Raw genomic sequence first — 21,710 nt, 5'->3', positions numbered from 1 at the left:
CAGGTTCGTTTAGGTCATTGATGAATGTAAAAGTAGATCCGAATGGAAGAGTCGTTTAGGTAATTGCTTACTGTGATAGTAGATCCGAATGGAAGGGTTGTTTAGGTCATTATTTACTGTGATAGTAGATCCGAATGGAAGAGGCATTTAAACCATTGTTAGCTGTGATGGTGTAGCCAATTGTTTTGAAACTTCACTATTTATTTAAACCATAAAATGTTGAGTGAGGTAAGATTCAAGTAACATACTGATATTGTTCCTTAAAATATGTTAGCACAAAATATTTGTAACCGGTCATGCGTTGGGTAAGTTTCCTGGAAACGAGAACGAGGTGGCCGGGGACTTGGATCATATCTCAGGTACACTCTTTTGATTTCTGTAATTTTGATAGATTGATTTTTCGAAATTTAAACGTTAATGACTGTTGATGGTAATTAACCAAAACATTCCACCGTATTATTTCCTTGGTAAGCTCTGGGAATTTTTATATTATTTGATGAGACCTGTTGTTGTTCTGCCCGATTGACAAAGTGCTAGAGGCTGTGCATGTTTACTACAGGTAAATGTATATGTAGTATGCTTCACGGTTCCGGGAATTCGATGAGTCCGCTTATCGGTATCAGGATAGGGTTTACCTACGTATAAAGTCTTAATTTTTTTCTGCGAAGAGCAAACCACGGTTGCTTTATGTATGCGTTAGAGTTGATAGTGTGAATGCTGACAGGATTGTACAAACGATTACCAATATATTACCACATTCAGTGAAAATTTAGAGTTGGACACAGTAGAGCAAAACATGAATTGAACTTCACCAAGATGAAATCATTAGTAGATGACTATATGTGCTCATTTTAAATAATGCAATTTGATAAACGGCACCTAGTAGTACATCGATTGTCATTAATAGATGTATGACTAAATGAACGTATATCGAAATGGAATGGGGGTTAGGCCATTAAAGGCTGTGATAATACATCCGAACATAATGGTTTTTAAGCTATCATTGCATAGGATCGTAGAACCGAATGAAAAGATGTTTGAGGCCATCGTTGGTTAGGATAGTTGATCCGAACGGATTGAAGAGGGTTTAGGGGATTTTGGACTGTGATAGTGGATCCGAATGGAAAGGTCGTTAGGTAATCGTTGACTTTGATAGTAGATCCGAATAGAAGGGTCATTTACGTCATTGTTGACTGTGATAATAGATCCGAATGGAAGGGTCATTTACGTCATTGTTGATTGTGATAGTAGATCCGAATGGAAGGGTCCTTTGGTTCATTGTTGAATGTGATAGTAGATCCGAATGGAAGGGTCGTTTAGTTCATTGTTGACTGTGATAGTAGATCCGAATGGAAGAGTCGTTTAGTTCATTGTTGACTGTGATAGTAGATCCGAATGGAAGAGTCGTTTAGTTCATTGTTGACTGTGATAGTAGATCCGAATGGAAGAGTCGTTTAGTTCATTGTTGACTGTGATAGTAGATACGAATGGAAGGGTCGTTTAGGTAATTGCTTACTGTGATAGTAGATCCGAATGGAAGGGTTGTTTAGGTCATTATTTACTGTGATAGTAGATCCGAATGGAATAGGCATTTAAACCATTGTTAGCTGTGATAGTGTAGCTAACTGAAATGGCCGTTCAATCGTTGTTGGTTGTGATTATGGAGCCGGTTATTGACTGTGATAATTCAGTCGACGTGATTAGGCGTTGGCACCATTGTTGGTTATGATGGTTAAGCTAACTGAGCTCGATGTTTATACCATTGGTGAATATCATGGTGTAGCTGACTGAACTTGGTGTTTACACAGTTGTTGGCTGTGATGGTGTAGCTAAATGGACTGGGTGTTTTCACCATTGTTGGCTGTGATGGTGTAGCTTCCTTAATAAACCGTCACTGTTCAGTTTGATGTAAAACACGCTGATCATGAGAAGGTATATGTTTAGATTATATACTTAATGTAAATATGATGGTTTCGGATATGCTCTTTGTAGTTTTGACTTCAAGACTGTGGAAAAAGTAACTAATTGTTTTGAAACATCACTATTTATTTAAAACCATAAAATGTTGAGTGAGGTAAGAGTCAAGTAACATACTGATATTGTTCCTTAAAACATGCTAGCACAAAATATTTGTAACCGGTCATGCGTTGGATAAGTTTCCTGGAAACGAGAACGAGGTGGCCGGGGACTTGGATCATATCTCAGGTACACTCTTTTGATTTCTGTAATTTTGATAGATTGATTTTTCGAAATTTAAATGAAAATGACTGTTGATGGTAATTAAACAAAAGATCTCGCTTTCCTTGGTAAGTTCTGGAACTTTTATATTATTTGATGAGACCTGTTGTTGTTCTGCCCGATTGACAAAGTGCTAGAGGCTGTGTATGTTTACTACAGGTAATTGTATATGTAGTATACTTCACGGTTCCGGGAATTCGATGAGTCCGCTTCTCAGTATCAGGATAGGGTTTGCCTACGTATAAGGTCTTATTTATTCAGCGGACAGCGAATCAAGGTCGCTTTACAGGTGAGGATCCAGGCTTCTATGTTAGGAGAGCGTGAGCCAAATCATTTAGCCGAGGGGTCTGGGGGCCCCATGAAGCTATCCAAGAAATGGTGCAGAATCCTGCATTCTGAGAAAGTATAGTATATATAATCTATATTTTCAGTGTTTTTTTTTTGTTTTTGTTTTTTATTTTTATTCTTTTTTAACCTGATATTTTTCTCATGATAAACTGTTTAGGATGTATGTAAAAAGGAAACAAGGCGGGAGTCTGGAGTCTAGAGGCCGCCCAGGTCCCGAGAAGGTCTCGACAAAGTGGTGTATTATCATCAAATATTGGAAGTTTCTGGATCATATTTTTCAAGTTTTTATTTTTATTTTTTCGGCATAGCCGTATAATTTCCTTTTGTTCCCGGATATGACGCGACAGGTGTCGTTACTGGTCAAGATGAAGTATGTGATTGGTCAATGTAGCGATAAATGCAAAATGCAGACAAGCAGTTGAAGACGAAACAAAATTAAGATTGAATGCAAACTGAATAAGTGGATGTATATATTCAAATGACACAATAATAAAATCATATTCCTGATTCAAATGCAGTCTTATTATCACCAAAAATGATTCAAACAGATATAATTTTATTATCCGTGCTGAAACTGCGCATTTATCAATTAGTTCGTTAATATATTTCACCAGCAGTTTTACATGATAACCACAAGCATTAACACTATGCCATTTATCTTTTTTTTTAAAGATATTTCTTGTTTTGTTTTATTTTTAGGATATTATTTTATATGATTAACAGTTCTAGGGTAAAAAAAATAAGGCGGGGGTCTGGGGGCCTAATTTCTAAGTATACTTTTCCAAGATTATTCCTGAAATGAGTCGTCAATATCACAAATATAGTGGATAGTCAATACTTCTGAAATATTGACACTTTTTATCCTGAAAAGTGCTGGTTTATGTATTATAAATGATACAAAAACTAACCGTACCCTAAATATAGGCTTCCATACAATGAAATTTGACTGAGACAGAAGCTTTATAAAGTTATATAAAATATACAAATAACCTTCCAAATATCTGTGTTTTTATCTGGAAGTACGATCAAAATTTTCATAAAACTATTTTAAACAGTTACAAATCATGGAACGATATGCATAATTGGACCGCACATTAATTTGAAGAATGCATGAATAACACAAAATAAACGACGATTATAACAAAATACATAACTACTTACCACATACTCTATCGTTTCTGTGCCTGTATAAGTCTAAAACCCCTAATCCATGGCAAGGCCTGGTAGAGCACTATCATGGCTCCTGCTCGTGTGCGTTCTCCTACCCTCTAGGGAATACAATACGACACAATATATACAGATACACATGACAAATACATAGATACACGCGATTGTGACAGGGGGTTTATGTCAGTATTAGCTGTGATAGAGGATCTGAATGGAATGGGAGTTTAGGTCCATGTAAGCTGTGATAGTGGATCTGAATGGAATGGGGGTTTATATCAGTGTTAGCTGTGCTTGTGGATCTGAATGGAATTGGGGTTTAGGTCCATGGTAGCTATGATAGTGGATCTGACTGGAATGGGGTTTATGTCAGTGTTGGCTGTGATTGTGGATCTGAATGGAATGGGGGTTTAGGTCAGTGTTGGCTCTGATTGTGGATCTGAATGGAATGGGGGTTTATGTCGTTGTTGGTTGTGATAGTGGATCTGAATGGAATGGGGGTTTAGGTCAGTGTTGGCTCTGATTGTGGATCTGAATGGAATGGGGTTTATGTCAGTGTTTGCTGTGATCGTGGATCTGAATAGAATGGGTAAACAGATCGTTGTTGGTTGTGATAGTGGATCTGAATGGAATGGGGGTTTAGGTCAATGTTGGCTGTGATAGAGATCTGAATGGAATGGGGGTTTATGTCAGAGTTGGCTGTGATTGTGGATCTGAATGGAATGGGGGTTTATGTCAATGTTGGCTGTGATTGTGGATCTGAATGGAATGGGGATTTAGGTCAATGTTTGCTGTGATTGTGGATCTGAATGGAATGGGGGTTTAGGTCAGTGTTGGCTTTGATTGTGGATCTGAATAGAATGGGGGTTTATGTCAGTGTTGGCTCTTATAGTGGATCGGAATAGAATGGGGGTTTATGTCAATGTTGGCTCTGAATGTGGATCTGAATGGAATGGGGGTTTATGTCAGTGTTGGCTCTGATAGTGGATCTGAATGGAATGGGGGTTTAGGTCAATGTTTGCTGTGATTGTGGATCTGAATAGAATGGGGGTTTATGTCAGTGTTGACTTTGATTGTGGATCTGAATAGAATGGGGGTTTAGGTCAGTGTTGGCTCTGACAGTGGATCGGAATGGAATGGGGGTTTAGGTCAGTGTTGGTTCTGATATGGGCTCTGAGTAGAATGGTGATTGAGGTTATTGTTGGTTCTGGTAGCAAATTCGCCTGGGATGAGTTGTAAACTCGATTTTTCACAAATACTCTGTGTTGTGAACTCTAACACAAAACTGTGTGTTGTGAACTCTATTCATCACAAATACACTGTGTTATGAACTTGATCACATAGGCTATATGTGTTCAGAACTCTATTAATCACAAAAGTAATGTGTTGTGAACTCTAGTTTTGTATTATGGCCCTGTTTAGTGGGCACTATTGCCTCATAGTATTGTCGATGGATGGAACAATACATGTGTCGAAGGCATAACCAATCCATTTAAATATACAACAAAACTTGTTTTATTTTGATACAACATGGCCAGTTTTGGGCCCTTTCCAGAGTCAGCCATTTTCATGCAGAACAGTAGTAAGGGACGTAACTCAAGATCCACGTCTAATTTCGCACAAATCATCGTGCTCTCCAAGCATGATCGCTAAAATCAAATAAACATAACAATTTCTTTTCAAAACAGATATTGACAGGGATGATTACAGTTAATGGAGCTCATAATATGTTCATAATATGGAGTTGAATAACAGACAAGGCCTATACAAAGTTTCTTCGACGGTGGCTACATTAATTGACAGTTTGTTGATTACAATATCAAATTTTGAAATGAAAATTATATGACACAACAGTTAAAGGGAGATTACTTATTCGTATATCTTAATTACAATTACATTCCCACGTCGCACACACATAATACACACATGATACAACTACAGCAATTATTTGATTATTATGAACATATCACAGAAACTACATACCACTCAGATATTGACATTGGCCATGTACATATATCTGCACTAGCCATAGCTGTCAATACTGTTTAATTATTCATAATTTAATTGAAACTAGTCACATTATAAAGAGTTTAAATAGTATTCCCCGTTCATGAGTACACAGGCATACTTTCAAAGTTTATCGCTCTTAGTTATGAATATTTACGACACAATAATTGAATGTAAAAAAAGTGAAAAAGAATATAACATAATTTAAACTAATAACTTATAAAACTTATATATTTTCACTGCAGCTATCAGCAATGAAAATTTTTAGGATTCTGCAGTGAAAATATACGTTTTGAAATGGAAATATAAGTTTTTGACCAATCAGAGCGAACCTTTGTATTCACTTCATTGATTTTTCCAATCGAAGCGAAGATAAATAAATTGGTTATTTTGCTGTTTTTCTGAAATATTCGGACTAGTTTTTGACAAAATACTCACTTGAAGTTAGCCATTCATGCACAGATTTTCCGATAACAGCAGAAAATCCTTAAATGATTGCGTTGATCAGACCTTTCAAAATGGCGCTGTCAAGTTGACGTGGAGTAATGTCACAAAGAGATGACGCCATTAATTATGTTACTGATTCCCGCACCTTTTGACACCAATAATTTTTCGATGATTTTTTTGAGGTATAGCAAATGCAATATAAAGAAAATTGAATGGTTTCCCGTTTTATATAACATATATTTCACTCGTATGGCAGAATATTTCGATATTTTTCATTCGTGCTTCGCAATCGGGAAAATATTATTCTGTCCTACTCTGAAATATGTGTTATATTAAACGGGAAACCATCCAATATCCTCTGTATATATGAACCTTGAGTTCGTCGGTCGAACTTTCTAGTAAGTGATTACGAAGTTACAAGTATACTCTGCATTGTCTTACAGGTCGACTGTTTCATGCTGTCAGTATGGCCCAGGTAGCCATCACCAAGACGCAAGTAAGTACATTCTTTAGAAATATCCCCTCTTTTTTCCCAAAAAAGAAATCGATTTTATGAAGAATGTATAGCTATTTTTAGAGCAAACATAGTATATCTTCCATAAATAATGATATAAACGAGACGACCAAATTGCAATATTTAACATAGTATATTCTAAACGTATGCTACTGCTTTATTTCCAGTTTCAAACCAAGTTGAAACAACTACTAGAGAAAGATGATAGGGACTGCAATCTCCTGGTTGATGTATACATTGAGTTCGAAAGATACACAAACGGAAGTTCGTTAGTGAAGGAAAATGTCCTCCGATTTGATCCTAAATTCTTTGACCATGTGAAGAAAGGCATTACAGATTTGAAAGAAGTTGGCCGTCCAATTCTTGTAATTGGTAAGTTATTGTTTGTGGCAGTTTACCAATGGAATACTGTTAAATGGGGGAAAATAATTATATGAAAATGTATAATGAGATTAACATGACAACGTGTCTGTGTGTATGTGTTTATTTATCGCGCAGTACGTGTATCGCAGGGCCGCCACGTGTGGTAGCCAGTCACCAAGGGTTTGCTCAGGATTCGCTTGCATATTCTGTATTCACAAAAATAGGATGTGATTAGATAGACTGGTGACAATGGACCCCTAAAATATGGTTGAACAATTAACACGTGATTAAACTACCCACATTTTTTGGTCTCAAGCACGTGGCAAGTCCGGTCAGAACTCAACAATTGCTAGCAATATGTCTTTTCTCTCGTTTCTATTGACGAGGTTTCCTAACAACTATCACTTACCAGTAGATAAACAGCCCGCGAGGTGGAGATGCTCGATATCTACTCCGCGAGAGGGCAACAACCTAACTTCGGACATGTAACAGGCTAACGAGACCAAGAGTAGACACACATTTCTACCTCGGAAATACAGCGGAATGTTCCTTACAAAATAAAAATACACTACGATAGAGGCAAATAATATTCAGTATACAAACTGATAGCTCAGTTAGGAAAGGATGGGCGACAGTTATAGTTTCACAGATTACGAATAGACCGGATGTTACAAAGAGTTGACATACTGTAAGCGGAACACAAATACGTAACAGTTTACTCAACATTAATACATACTTTGGTGATTTAGGATATCTTTACCACCGCAACGAAGTTAGGGGGTATACTGGAATCAGGTTGTCCGTCCGTCCGTCCGTAGACGCATTTTGTCCGGACAACTCCACTTAAACTGATGGGCCAATTCCGATGAAACTTCACAAAGATATAGAAGACTATGTGTTTATGTGCATGCCACTTTCGTTTCTTTCAAAATTATGGTTGCTATGGCAACTGATCACTATAAACAGGTTTTCTTATAAGAAACATAACTTTAATTTTGTCCGGACAACTCCTCCTAAACCGAGATGCCGATTTCAATGAAACTTCACACAAATATAGAGGACCATGTGTAGATGTGCATGCCACTTTATTTTTCTCAAAATTATGGTTGTTTTGGCAACTGGTCACTATAAACAGGTTTTCTGAAAAGAACCATAACTTTAAGTTTGTCCCGACAACTCCTCCTAAACCGATGGACTGATTTCAATGAAACTTCACACAAATATAGAGGACCATGTGTCAATGTGCATGCCACTTCATTTTTCTCAAAATAATTGTTGCTATGGCAACTGGTCACTATAAACAGGTTTTCTGATAAAAACCATAACTTCAAGTTTGTCCGGACAACTCCTCCTAAACTGAAGGGCCGATTTCAATGAAACTTCACAAAGATATAGAAGACTATGTGTAGATGTGCATGCCACTTTCGTTTCTTTCAAAATGATGGTTGATATGACAACTGGTCACTATAAACAGCTTTTCTGATAAGAACCATAACTTTAAGTTTGTCCCGACAACTCCTCCTAAACTGAAGGGCCGATTTCAATGAAACTTCACAAAAATATAGAGGACCATGTGTAGATGTGCATGCCACTTTTTTTTTTAATTATGGTTGCTATGGCAAATGGTCACTATATTACTTGGTTATCTTAGTAAGACTCCAATCAACAATTATAATTCACCATTGACTCGTGCAGATTGCGGGGGTATTAGTCAGCCATCCTGGCGACAGTTCTAGTTGTGAACTACTTTTAGACACTATGTTGCTATGTTTTGTGAACTACTTTTAGACACCATGTTGCTATGTTTTGTGAACTACTTTTAGACACTATGTTGCTATGTTTTGTGAACTACTTTTATACACTATGTGGCTATGTTTGTGAACTACTTTTAGACACTATGTTGCTATATTTTATGAACTACTTTTAGACACTATGTTGCTATGTTTGTGAACTACTTTTAGACACTATGTGGCTATGTTTAGTGAATACTTTTAGACACTATGTTGCTATGTTTTGTGAACTACTTTTAGACACTATGTTGCTATGTTTTGTGAACTACTTTTAGACACTATGTTGCTATGTTTGTGAACTACTTTTAGACACTATGTTGCTATGTTTGTGAACTACTTTTAGACACTATGTGGCTATGTTTTGTGAACTACGTTTAGACACTATGTGGCTATGTTTTGTGAACTACTTTTAGACACTATGTTGCTATGTTTTGTGAACTACTTAGACACCATGTTGCTATGTTTTGTGAACTACTTTTAGACACTATGTTGCTATGTTTTGTGAACTACTTTTAGACACTATGTTGCTATGTTTTGTGAACTACTTTTAGACACAATGTTGCTATGTTTTGTGAACTACTTTTAGACACTATGTGGCTATGTTTGTGAACTACTTTTAGACACTATGTTGCTATGTTTGTGAACTACTTTTAGACACTATGTGGCTATGTTTTGTGAACTACTTTTAGACACTATGTTGCTATGTTTTGTGAACTACTTAGACACCATGTTGCTATGTTTTGTGAACTACTTTTAGACTCTATGTTGCTATGTTTTGTGAACTACTTTTAGACACTATGTTGCTATGTTTTGTGAACTACTTTTAGACACAATGTTGCTATGTTTTGTGAAATACTTTTAGACACTATGTGGCTATGTTTGTGAACTACTTTTAGACACTATGTTGCTATGTTTGTGAACTACTTTTAGACACTATGTTGCTATGTTTGTGAACTACTTTTAGACACTATGTTGCTATGTTTTGTGAACTACTTTTATATACTATGTGGCTATGTTTTGTGAACTACTTTTATACACTGTGTTGCTATGTTTTGTGAACTACTTTTAGGCACTATGTTGCTATGTTTTGTGAACTACTTTTATACACTGTGTTGCTATGTTTTGTGAACTACTTTTAGACACTGTGTTGCTATGTTTTGTAAACTACTTTAAGACACCATGTTGCTATGTTTTGTGAACTACTTTTAGACACTATGTTGCTATGTTTGTTAACTACTTTTAGACACTATGTGGCTATGTTTTGTGAACTACTTTTAGACATTATGTTGCTATGTTTTGTGAACTACTTTTAGACACTATGTTGCTATGTTTTGTGAACTACTTTTAGACACTATGTTGCTATGTTTTGTGAACTACTTTTAGACACTATGTTGCTATGTTTTGTGAACTACTTTTAGACACTATGTTGCTATGTTTGTGAACTACTTTTAGACACTATGTGGCTATGTTTTGTGAACTACTTTTAGACACTATGTTGCTATGTTTGTGAACTACTTTTAGACATTATGTTGCTATGTTTGTGAACTACTTTTAGACACTATGTGGCTATGTTTGTGAACTACTTTTAGACACTATGTTGCTATGTTTGTGAACTACTTTTAGACACTATGTTGCTATGTTTGTGAACTACTTTTAGACACTATGTTGCTATGTTTGTGAACTACTTTTAGACACTATGTTGCTATGTTTGTGTCAACTGATTTGAGACATTAACGATTGAAGTAGGTTGTGCTTCTAAGCTGGATCAAGAAGTGTATATGATCGAATACTTTATGTACAAATAAAACATGACAGGCAACATATGTGATACATTTTCTGTCTACTTCCTATCTTACATAGACATCTTGTGATCGACTGTTGACCTATTAGTATTTTATCTTATGTTTTACCTTTAAAGGAGAGACCAGTGCCGGAAAAAGCAGTTTCCTGAATTTGATGATGGGACGAAAAGTCCTTCCAGAGTTAACGGCTCCTTGTACTCACTGCATGTGTTGTATAAAGAAGGGCACAAAACTTGAAGCCCGCGTCAGCTCGTTTGATGGTTCTAAACAGAGCAATGTCCAGGTTATCAGTGGTGATGGTATCAAAGACGACGAGTTTCGACACAAATTACAGGAGTTGGTGAATGAAGCTAACTGTGAGGAGGTCCCGGAAAGATGTATCGAGATCTTTGTGCCTAGCTCCATATTAGAGGTAAAATAGTCAGACATTATAATAAGATGTGACAAGATTTATTTTCCGAGAAGTTTAGACATGTTCTACCTATAACTTAAATGATTTATCAACAAACGTAATTTAGTAAAAGAAATAATAGTACACGTTCCTCATATATTTTCAATGGCAAAGCTTTTGTTCCATCCATTAAAGAAGAAGTGACACACTGACCCTATTTCCCCTATAAATCAATTATCTCTATAATTGTTTCATCAAATATCCATGATGAATCTTATGTCAACGTTTGTTTCAAAGAAAAGGAAGCAAGCGCTTTTTCAGGTTGACATTCAGACTTGTTATATTCGGACAATTTCTCTAGATAAAAAAAGCGTTTTACTTAATTAGTACACCCCATAGATACTTGGAGTTAAAAGAAAACTTTGAGCATGAATGTTGCTTTTTAAAGAGTATGTATATATTATTGTTTCTATGCAAAATCGGTATAAGTCAATTATATCATTCCTTTGGGGGAAGGAGTTTTAATGGAAATCGGTCAAAATTTTATCATATTCAATGTCCAGAAATCTACGCATAAGCCAATCTAAATCAAATTCATTAAATACAGTTTCACAACATTAGAAGTCATAAGACAAAGGGTATTATTTAAGCTGTGGCTTTATACCGATACACTGTACATATACATAGTGCTATCTATTTATAGCTGCGCGTTTGTTTGATAGACCAAGGCCAGTACACGGTTAGCTGTGTTCATTAAAATGTTGTTTGGAAAGTTGCCCCGTGGTCATTTATTATGATTGAGCCCCAACATTGCCAGTTAACCTACATATTACCTCTAATGAAGTATATTTAAGCATTGAACTGTTACCAAATGGTAGTATACAGTCGATATGAATACCCTAACGGGCGACATTCTATTTATCTGTCACCCAAATTGTATTCATATCGACTGTATACTACCTTTTGGTAACAGTTCAATGCTTATATTTACATTCATATTTGTTTTATTTACTGTAGCTTAAGACGCGTTTAAATTTGCCGCTTCCCCTATCACTGACGTCATCAGGTTCAAATACCGAAACAGCCGAAACTTCCAGAAGGATTAGTATAGCCCCTTATGTCGTTATCAATAGCAAACACTAGTTTTGCACAAATTTGACTTTATTTTCTTTTTCATATACGTTTGTAGATATCGTCAAATTATTCACAATTGCATAATTTCTGATTGTTTAAAATCCAAGCCGTTTATCGGCGCAATGTAATACGGTTAAAGGACTCGCACAACTAAATCAGCCAATCAGCTGGTGTTTCACCCGAACCAAGTCCCTGAGGAAAATGTGTTTCTTAGGTTTGTAGCTGTTTTCCTGAGTAAATAACATATGAAATGGGTACTTTCTATATACGAGAATTAAGTGTAGGGTCTTGAGGTTTGGAAAATCAAAAATATACACTCCTACTGAAAATAGAATGGCGTAGGATTCGAGGTGTAAAAAGGCGGGAATTCCCCAGGTGGGGGTTCCCCAGTGTACTGTTAATGTCAGGGTTACTGTCTTTCGAGTACCCGTGTGCTCTAATATGCCATTACACCTATACAATAACAACATTTAGTCGATAGAAAAAACTTCACACTTTAATTTGATATAAATTTCACATCATTTGAATGTCAAACGAGCGAATAAAGGGATGGGATCTCTAGTAATAACATATAGTAAATTATTTAGTTGTGTGAGTCCTTAACATTTAGAAGTGATGCGGCTTTGAACGGGTATTGCACAGGACAGACTCGATTCCTCTCAGTTCTTAAATTCCAAATGAAAGTCGTCTTGACAGTAGGTGAAAACGATTCAAAGATATTTCGTTCGAAACAGATTCAAGTCGAACCAGTCGCATCTAAGCGGACGATTTTCAACTTCACAGGGGCTCAATTTCGTAAGAAGGCCTTTAACATCAGTGAATAACCACAAAACTAAAATCCAATATACATACATAACCGGAAACCATGTCGATGCTCCCGATTTTTCACAAGATTTTTATTTTATTTATTTATCTTTATAAATACTGCACTTTTAATGTTGTCGTGTCTTAAATTTCTGAAAATTCGGAAACGAGCCCCTGCAAGTGTGACAACATTGACAATTTGATAATTCTTAGATCAAGAACGGCGCTTATAGTTATTTTGTGTTGACTACATTTTGTTTTAATTATAAAATATTAATCTCATAACTTGTATAGTTGCTTTATTTTTTGTGTTGTAGATTATAAATGCTAGCATTCGAAATCTCTCCAGGCCGAAAGTAACTGGCGGCCTTTGTTTTGATAAGCAACACCTGGGGCTGTATTCCTACTCTGACCGAATCACTGTAAATTGTAGTATACAGTCTCATGAATACGATTTGGTTTACTAACAACATATAGGCAAAAAATGCAACACAGAATGTAAATAAATATTAGTAATCTTTACAACATTTGCAATTTTAATACAGCTCTGCTGGATAAGTAAACTTATTTTTTCTGTGATTTCTAGAGCTCTGAATACCATGGTAACAGCTTAAAAAGTGCTCAAAAATTGCAAAATATTATAATATTTGACCCAAAATGACACAATTCTCTACACAATTTTTTTTCTGAAACCTATCTAAAATTAAATATCTCCATCCTAAAGACAGAATTAATCTTGTTTTGACATATGTTGTAAATTAAGTTTTTCTGCTATCTTACCTTTGTGGGCCTCTGTGGGCTTCCATTTTTCGCTGAAGGCAAAACTAAATTTCCTGTGTAAACAAACTTTCTGACATTCCGGAAATTTAAAATCCGGAACCAATTTATTATTTTTTGTTTTAACGAATGTGAAGCCTGTATGTACTACTTCACACTAAATATACCAATTATAGTGTACATTCATTTTTTTTCATTTTTTTTTTATACATATCACAATTTAGGAGTTTTTACTTAACAAACAAAAAATCGCCCATGGCCAGGCTGTCCTACTGTAGTGTGCTACCAGAGGGGCTTCGCATGTAATGATGCCCCAGAGGGTTCATTTTTGGAAGCCCAGATTGGGGTTTTCTGTGGGGAAGAAATCCTTGGTATGGATGTCGGTGCTATGGAATTCCAGGGTTTCGGAACCAGTTGTGATGAGGCTGTGTATGGACGTTCCTGTTGTGAGGAAGTCCTAAGCGGGGGACCTGTTCTAAGCCCTAGATTTGGGTTCATGTTGCAAGGAGGGGTATTCCAGTTGTTAGAAGACCCTTGATAGGAATTTATGTTATGAGGGGATATAGGGACAAGTTTAAGAGTCCATTCGGCAGTGGTCAGTATTCTGCTTTATGTCGCATACAATCTTCAAGCCTCTAAATAAGCCTTTCAGCTGACAGTTATATGGAACATTGGAAAGTTTTTTTTCTAGCTGATGTTGATTTGTCTATGCTGTTGACAATTTGATCACGGGCACGTCAAAAATCCCGTCGAGTTACAGTAATTATTGTCGGTGAATTATTATTCATTAGCTCAGCCATGAAAATTAAACGACTGAAATTGGTTTGCAAACATGCAGAATATTTAGAGAAAACCTCTTCTAATGAAACTAAGAAAATGAGAGGGAAAAGGGTTGTTGAGACATTTTTACTAGCAATTTTGTAGATATGAATTATTATGTAGTATGCCGGATAGGGATATCAAACTCTTGGAAAGCCTCGGGTTTTATCACATTCCACCCTTTAACGCCTCCGGTTTCATTCTGTGTCCCTTGGGTAAAATATCCATATCTTACAAACATATTCCTTGAGTGTCCAGTGGTTTTAGCGATGTTTGTGAAAGCAACGGTAAGTATAATTTCCGAATCAAGGCGCCAAGGTATTTTATTTTTATCTCAATGACTCCAATTAGATTTGAGGAGGGTGAGCTGGATTACTCGCCTACCGATCGAGCTAATGGGGTACTCTATAGCAGATCAGAGCGATATATCATGGTGAGTGTTTTACCATGTTTACATGTTATCTAAATTCGTTTGGAATTTACATTTGCTTATTTTTTAATAAATGCCACTTAAGCCGCCGAAACCTTTCAGGACAACGTGTATCTAGTGGATACCCCTGGATTCGGTGAAAGTGCACAAGTTACGAAGTCACTGGTGAAATACCTTCCCAAAGCAATTGGCATCATCTTTATTCTCAACCCGACAGTCGCTCTTGGGATTGCTGACGACAGAGTGAGTACTACCTCACTTAGTGTGATATTTATTGTCAAAAGTGATATAAGTCTTCTCCTCGAACATACTTCTTCATGAAATTTAGGCCACTCTCCGACCCAAACTCTGTTTAAATTTTCACAACCTTCATACCTTTAAAGATGGTGTTATTTGAATTCCCGACCCATCACTATGTGGTTCCTTTAATTATTCAGTAAACCTTATGTATTTAACAAAAAGTTTTATCTTTTCATATGTCCTCCTTAGCAAGAACCCGATCATTTCAGTTGTAGTGCATATATCATTAAATGCTCCACAAATCTTCCTAAGCAGGAATCCGTCAGTTCAGTTGTTATCTGTTTACATTGTACTTAGAATTTGGTATGTTTTGTGTTGTTTGGTGTTTCAGTACAATGTTGTGTTGTTTAATGTTTCAGTACAATGCTGTGTAGTTTGATGTTTCAGTACAATGCTGTGATGTTTGATGTTTCAGTAAAGTGCTGTGATGTTTGATGTTTCAGTAAAGTGCTGTGTTGTTTAATGTTTCAGTACAATGCTGTGTTGTTTGGTGTTTCAATACAATGCTGTGTTGTTTGATGTTTCAGTACAATGTTGTGTAGTTTGATGTTTCAGGACATTGCTGTGTTGTTTGATGTTTCAGTACAGTGCTGTGTTGTGTTGTTGGATGTTTCAGTACGGCGTTGCATTATTGATGTTTCGTTAAAATGCTGTGTAACTTGGTGATATTTTATAACATTGTAGAATTACTGCTTAGATTCAAATCTATCGACTTTGGTGTTTTAAACTTAAATGGCATTTGTACGAGGAATAATTGCCAAAAGTATTAATACTTCCTCAAATATGATTTCTGCAATTCACTTCATTGATATTTAAATCTTATCTTTTCAAGGGTGTTTTGATACTAGATGAAATTAAACGGCTGCAAGCAGAGGACCAGTTGCCATCATTTGACCCTAGCAAAATTATATTCATCGCCAACAAATGGGATCAAGTATCTGAAGAAGAAAGAAAAGACCATCGGAGGAAAATAATCGAAAAAATGGAGACCGTTTGGCCAAATTTCCAGGAGAACCAATTATTGCCACTTAGCGTAATTGATGTAAGTTTACTTAACGTGCGCTTTTCAATTAGTCTGCAGCCTTGTTAGAATTATATAGGACCATAATATTCAAAAGAAGACAAAATGTAAGAGTGTCATCACATTCAAATTTTGCGCTGTCAGTCGGATCTTTTCTTGTGACGTAACAACGACTGGCGAAAATAGATAGTTCGTGGAAATATACACAAACTCATCCATTTAACTTCAACATCTTAATAAGTATATTCCATCGCGAGAATATTCACCTTATACAACATAACTACATAAATTAATACATGTTACATTGATCAATAGTTCTTTTACTCCACTAGCATGAATTTCCATGGCGTCAAAATTACAGGTAATATAGTGACGTCAGACAAAACGTCGTTATTTATTGACGACGTCACGAACATTGTTCTTTATATCATTTTACCAATGGGTTTCATGAGAGATGTGTGGTCTGATAACTTTTCCTTCTGTTTAGTAAAGTGACAATGCCGAGCAAATGGAAATATATAAAGACTTAAAATGTAAAAAGAATAAAACTTTCTAATTATCACGTTACAAAAATTGTTTTCTCGAAAACAAAATCATCCTATGCTGTCAAAATTTAATAACTCATCCTGTTGACTGACTTACCTTTACATTACACCGTCTTAACCTTAGTCACCCTTTTAACTTTCTAACCTGTTACCATACACTGACTAAACTTTAGTCACCCCTTTTAACTTTCTAGCCTGTTACCATACACTGACTAAACCTTAGTCACCCCTTTTAACTTTCTAGCCTGTTACCATACACTGACTAAACCTTAGTCACCCTTTTAACTTTCTAACCTGTTACCATACACTGACTAAACTTTAGTAACCCTTTTAACTTTCTAACCTGTTACCATACACTGACTAAACCTTAGTCACCCCTTTTAACTTTCTAACCTGTTACCATACACTGACTAAACCTTAGTCACCCTTTTAACTTTCTAACCTGTTACCATACACTGACTAAACTTTAGTCACCCTTTTAACTTTCTAACCTGTTACCATACACTGACTAAACTTTAGTCATCCCTTTTAACTTTCTAACCTGTTACCATACACTGACTAAACTTTAGTCACCCTTTTAACTTTCTAACCTGTTACCATACACTGACTAAACCTTAGTCATCCTTTTAACTTTCTAACCTGTTACCATACACTGACTAAACCTTAGTCACCCTTTTAACTTTCTAACCTGTTACCATACACTGACTAAACTTTAGTCACCCCTTTTAACTTTCTAACCTGTTACCGTACACTGACTAAACTTTAGTCATCCTTTTCACTTTCTAACCTGTTACCATACACTGACTAAACTTAGTCACCCCTTTTAACTTTCTAACCTGTTACCATACACTGACTAAACCTTAGTCACCCCTTTTAACTTTCTAACCTGTTACCATACACTGACTAAACTTTAGTCACCCCTTTTAACTTTCTAACCTGTTACCGTACACTGACTAAACTTTAGTCATCCTTTTAACTTTCTAACCTGTTACCATACACTGACTAAACTTTAGTCACCCCTTTTAACTTTCTAACCTGTTACCATACACTGACTAAACCTTAGTCACCCTTTTAACTTTCTAACCTGTTACCATACACTGACTAAACTTTAGTCACCCCTTTTAACTTTCTAACCTGTTACCGTACACTGACTAAACTTTAGTCATCCTTTTAACTTTCTAACCTGTTACCATACACTGACTAAACTTTAGTCAATCCTTTTAACTTTCTAACCTGTTACCATACACTGACTAAACCTTAGTAACCCTTTTAACTTTCTAACCTGTTACCATACACTGACTAAACCTTAGTCCCCACTTTTAACTTTCTAACCTGTTACCATACACTGACTAAATTTAGTCACCCTTTTAACTTTCTAACCTGTTACCCTACACTGACTAAACTTTAGTAACCCCTTTTAACTTTCTAACCTGTTACCATACACCGACTAAACCTTAGTCACCCTTTTAACTTTCTAACCTGTTACCATACACTGACTAAACCTTAGTCAATCCTTTTAACTTTCTAACCTGTTACCATACACTGACTAAACCTTAGTCAATCCTTTTAACTTTCTAACCTGTTACCATACACTGACTACACTTTAGTCACCCCTTTTAACTTTCTAACCTGTTACCATACACTGACTAAACTTTAGTCAATCCTTTTAACTTTCTAACCTGTTACCATACACTGACTAAACCTTAGTAACCCTTTTAACTTTCTAACCTGTTACCATACACTGACTAAACCTTAGTCCCCACTTTTAACTTTCTAACCTGTTACCATACACTGACTAAATTTAGTCACCATTTTAACTTTCTAACCTGTTACCATACACTGACTAAACCTTAGTCCCCACTTTTAACTTTCTAACCTGTTACTATATACTACTTGCTATGAGTTAAGAGAAAATCACATCATCTAACGTGAATGTTTTACAGGTTCTGAGAATCACATCATCTAACGTGAATGTTTTACAGGTTCTGAGAATACAAAAGACCGGAGTTATTAACGAGGAGTACAAATCGGCATTAGCAGACTACCAGACTGTTCTCGACAAAATTCGTGTAGTCGTTGAATGCTGTGCTAACGCCAGGTCACGAAAACACATGGAGTAGGTATACATTTTGTTTTATAATAGAGTAAAAAAAAGTAAAGCAAATATTGAAGATGGCTTATGTATCCTTATTATTATAATTACAGTACCTGTCCGTTAGGAATACTGCCAGCAACACATAATTTACAAAACAGTTATCGACAGTAACTATAAAATAGTCCATATATGTAATACGTACACCTATTTTTTGTTTATTTTTAAAGGTTTTTAAGCAGGGTTTTTAAACATATAAAAACCTTCGTGGATTCTTCAGTAACATTTGTTATCTTGTCCGCGGAGGAAAAACGCATGAAAGTCGAGAGATTGAGGACTCTTGTATCCGGGATGGAATCCACATACGAGAAGGTATTTATTATAGATGCCGGTGTAACATTGAAAATGGACTCTCGTTGTTTTCCATACATATCTTAAACAGGAAAATTCAAATAATATCGTCTAAGAAAATGTATTGCTGGTGTCGCATTGGCTGTCACCTATAATATTACGTATTTTGTATCAATTACTTACTTGACTAGCTTTATCTCTTTTTACTCTAAAGGGGAAGAAAGCTGTTGAAGGTTTTGCTGACGATATTGAAGAAAACTGGCGAAGAACGTTCATCAATATTTGAACAATGTGGAAAACAGGAAATGAGATTTTCCCCTGGAAAAGTAGCGATATGCCCAAGGGCAAAGACTATGATGATGTCAAGCAAAGGGCTCGAGTTGCCATTCGGGTTTTCATTAGTGAGGCCATTACTAAACGCATAGCACTTTCTCAGAATGAACTTGAAGAACTAGCTAATAAAATGTCTGGATTAACTTTGGAGCTCAACAAAATTCAAGAAGAAATCGAATGCCTTCTGAAAAATGATGACGATAAAGCAATGACCCAAACAGGAGAGAGCAACACAATGTATCTGACCGCAGGGTATGACGACGGATTCAGCAAGAAGAGTAATTGCTGCCATAGTATTGACATCACCGCTATGGATTCCACTGGGACTCGCTGCACTAGTTACAGTTCTTCCAGTCGGAGCTATTGTTAACTTGGCGAAAGGGAAAATGAAGATTGCACGTTACAACGCAAACAAAAGAGAGCATCTCGAAAGGTGGTCAGAAAAAATTCTCCGAGGATACTCAGAGGAAACACTACAGTATACCATATTTAGTAGAATCACTACGCAGATCAACAAAGAAATGAAACTAATTGACAAGTCAATTACAGAATTCAAGTTAATATTACAGCATCTTGAGAAAAACATGCAAACGCAACAAGTACCTGACGGTTATCATGAGATGAACGAGATCTGTCGTCGGATAGAGGAAATGCTGACGAAGGTACAGCAGTCTTAGACAAAACAGGAGTGAACAAGATCTGTCGTCGGATGGAGGAAATGCTGACCAAGGTACAGCAGTCTTAGACAAAACAGGAGTGAACAAGATGTGTCGTCGGATGGAGGAAATGCTGACCAAGGTACAGCAGTCTTAGACAAAACTGGAGCTGATAAAACAACGCAGCTAAATCGGCTTTGGACAAAAAGAACAAATTTATCTGCTTTTTATTTTTCAAAAATATTAAATGAATGTAAATAAGCAAAGACAAACTGTATTGAATTTTCCATGTTTGTCACCTTTAAAGGTGATTCACAGGGTATAGCACAAGGTATGACAGTTTTAGAAAGTAAGGTTCTCACATATAAAAGTGTCCAATAGGGACAGTGACAAAGATACGGCGTCTATAAATATGCTCCATAAGGACAGCGAACAAGATACAGCAGTCTTAGACTAGTAAAGATCTCACCTATAAAGGTGTTTCATAAGGACAGCGAACAAGATATAGAGGATATCTAACAGTGTCTTCAGTAATACCAAATATATTTCACGAGTGGGGCTGATATTTTGATATTTTTCACGAGTGCGCAGCACGAGTGAAAAATATCATAATATTAGCCACACGAGTGAAATATATTTGGTATTACTGAAGACACTGTTAGATATTCTGTTTATTACATTGTTTATCAACGAAAAACCTACCCCATATGCTAACTAGGCCTACAGCAATAATTTGTAAACAAAAAAATAGTTACCCCTGTCCAGGTGCTGACATATATGTCGGGCTTTCTGATTGGTCAATTATTTTGGCATTTTCTAATGATCAATTTGATTGGTCAAATCAGCAAAAGTGATATTTTTTACTAGTGAAAAATATCACTTTTATAGAATGAATAATTTTTGATATTTCACTGGTAAAAATGTAATAAAAATCATGATTTCGCTCTTGTATTGTTATACATTATACTATTCACTTATAAATTTTCATTTTGTTAATGTACATTGTAACATTCAGTAACCAGTAAGCCTATCAGTACAAATATAGCATTCCTGTACTGACCGAACTATATCATATGACATGTCATATTTGAATACTGTATATATATATATATATAACCTGTTCAATTCCTTATATTCATCTATATTAAGAATTATCTCTTTATACCTAGAGAAGATTTATATAGGCCTAACCTGTTATCTGATCCTATTGTATACATGTACAATAAAATTTGTTGAAATGAAATGAAATAACATGATAGCCATAAAGCTGATGTAGATTTTGTTTAGTGTTTCATAACAGAAAGTGAGGTCTGCCCTATAATAATGTTATCACTAGCCATAAATTGATGTGGAATTTCGGGAAAATATCTGAACAAATTGATAC

The 21,710-nt window shown here is 35.9% G+C and overlaps 1 protein-coding gene across 2 annotated transcripts; it reads left to right on the top strand.

Annotated features, from left to right (window-relative positions):
• The first annotated feature begins 321 nt into the window (after positions 1 to 321).
• Positions 322 to 20,911, top strand: LOC117345377. 2 transcript variants are annotated; one of them, XR_004536425.1, is made up of 10 exons: positions 322 to 359; positions 6,648 to 6,700; positions 6,886 to 7,090; positions 10,790 to 11,085; positions 15,131 to 15,271; positions 16,161 to 16,370; positions 18,877 to 19,010; positions 19,217 to 19,358; positions 19,552 to 20,332; positions 20,469 to 20,911. XR_004536425.1 is itself a non-coding variant. In XM_033908455.1 (9 exons), exons 2-9 carry the CDS (start codon positions 6,671 to 6,673, stop codon positions 19,621 to 19,623), a joined length of 1,230 nt encoding a protein of 409 aa, XP_033764346.1. In that variant the 5' UTR covers positions 322 to 359; positions 6,648 to 6,670; the 3' UTR covers positions 19,624 to 20,911. The 2 variants fall into 2 exon arrangements, 1 of the variants encoding a protein (XP_033764346.1); XM_033908455.1 differs by having other exon boundaries at positions 19,552 to 20,911.
• Positions 20,912 to 21,710: the final 799 nt, after the last annotated feature.

The sequence above is a fragment of the Pecten maximus genome, chromosome 2 (genome assembly GCF_902652985.1).
Source record: "Pecten maximus chromosome 2, xPecMax1.1, whole genome shotgun sequence".
Lineage (NCBI taxonomy): Eukaryota > Metazoa > Mollusca > Bivalvia > Pectinida > Pectinidae > Pecten > Pecten maximus.
Note: the sequence above shows the minus strand (reverse complement) of the source record. Positions and strands in the feature narration are given on the sequence as shown.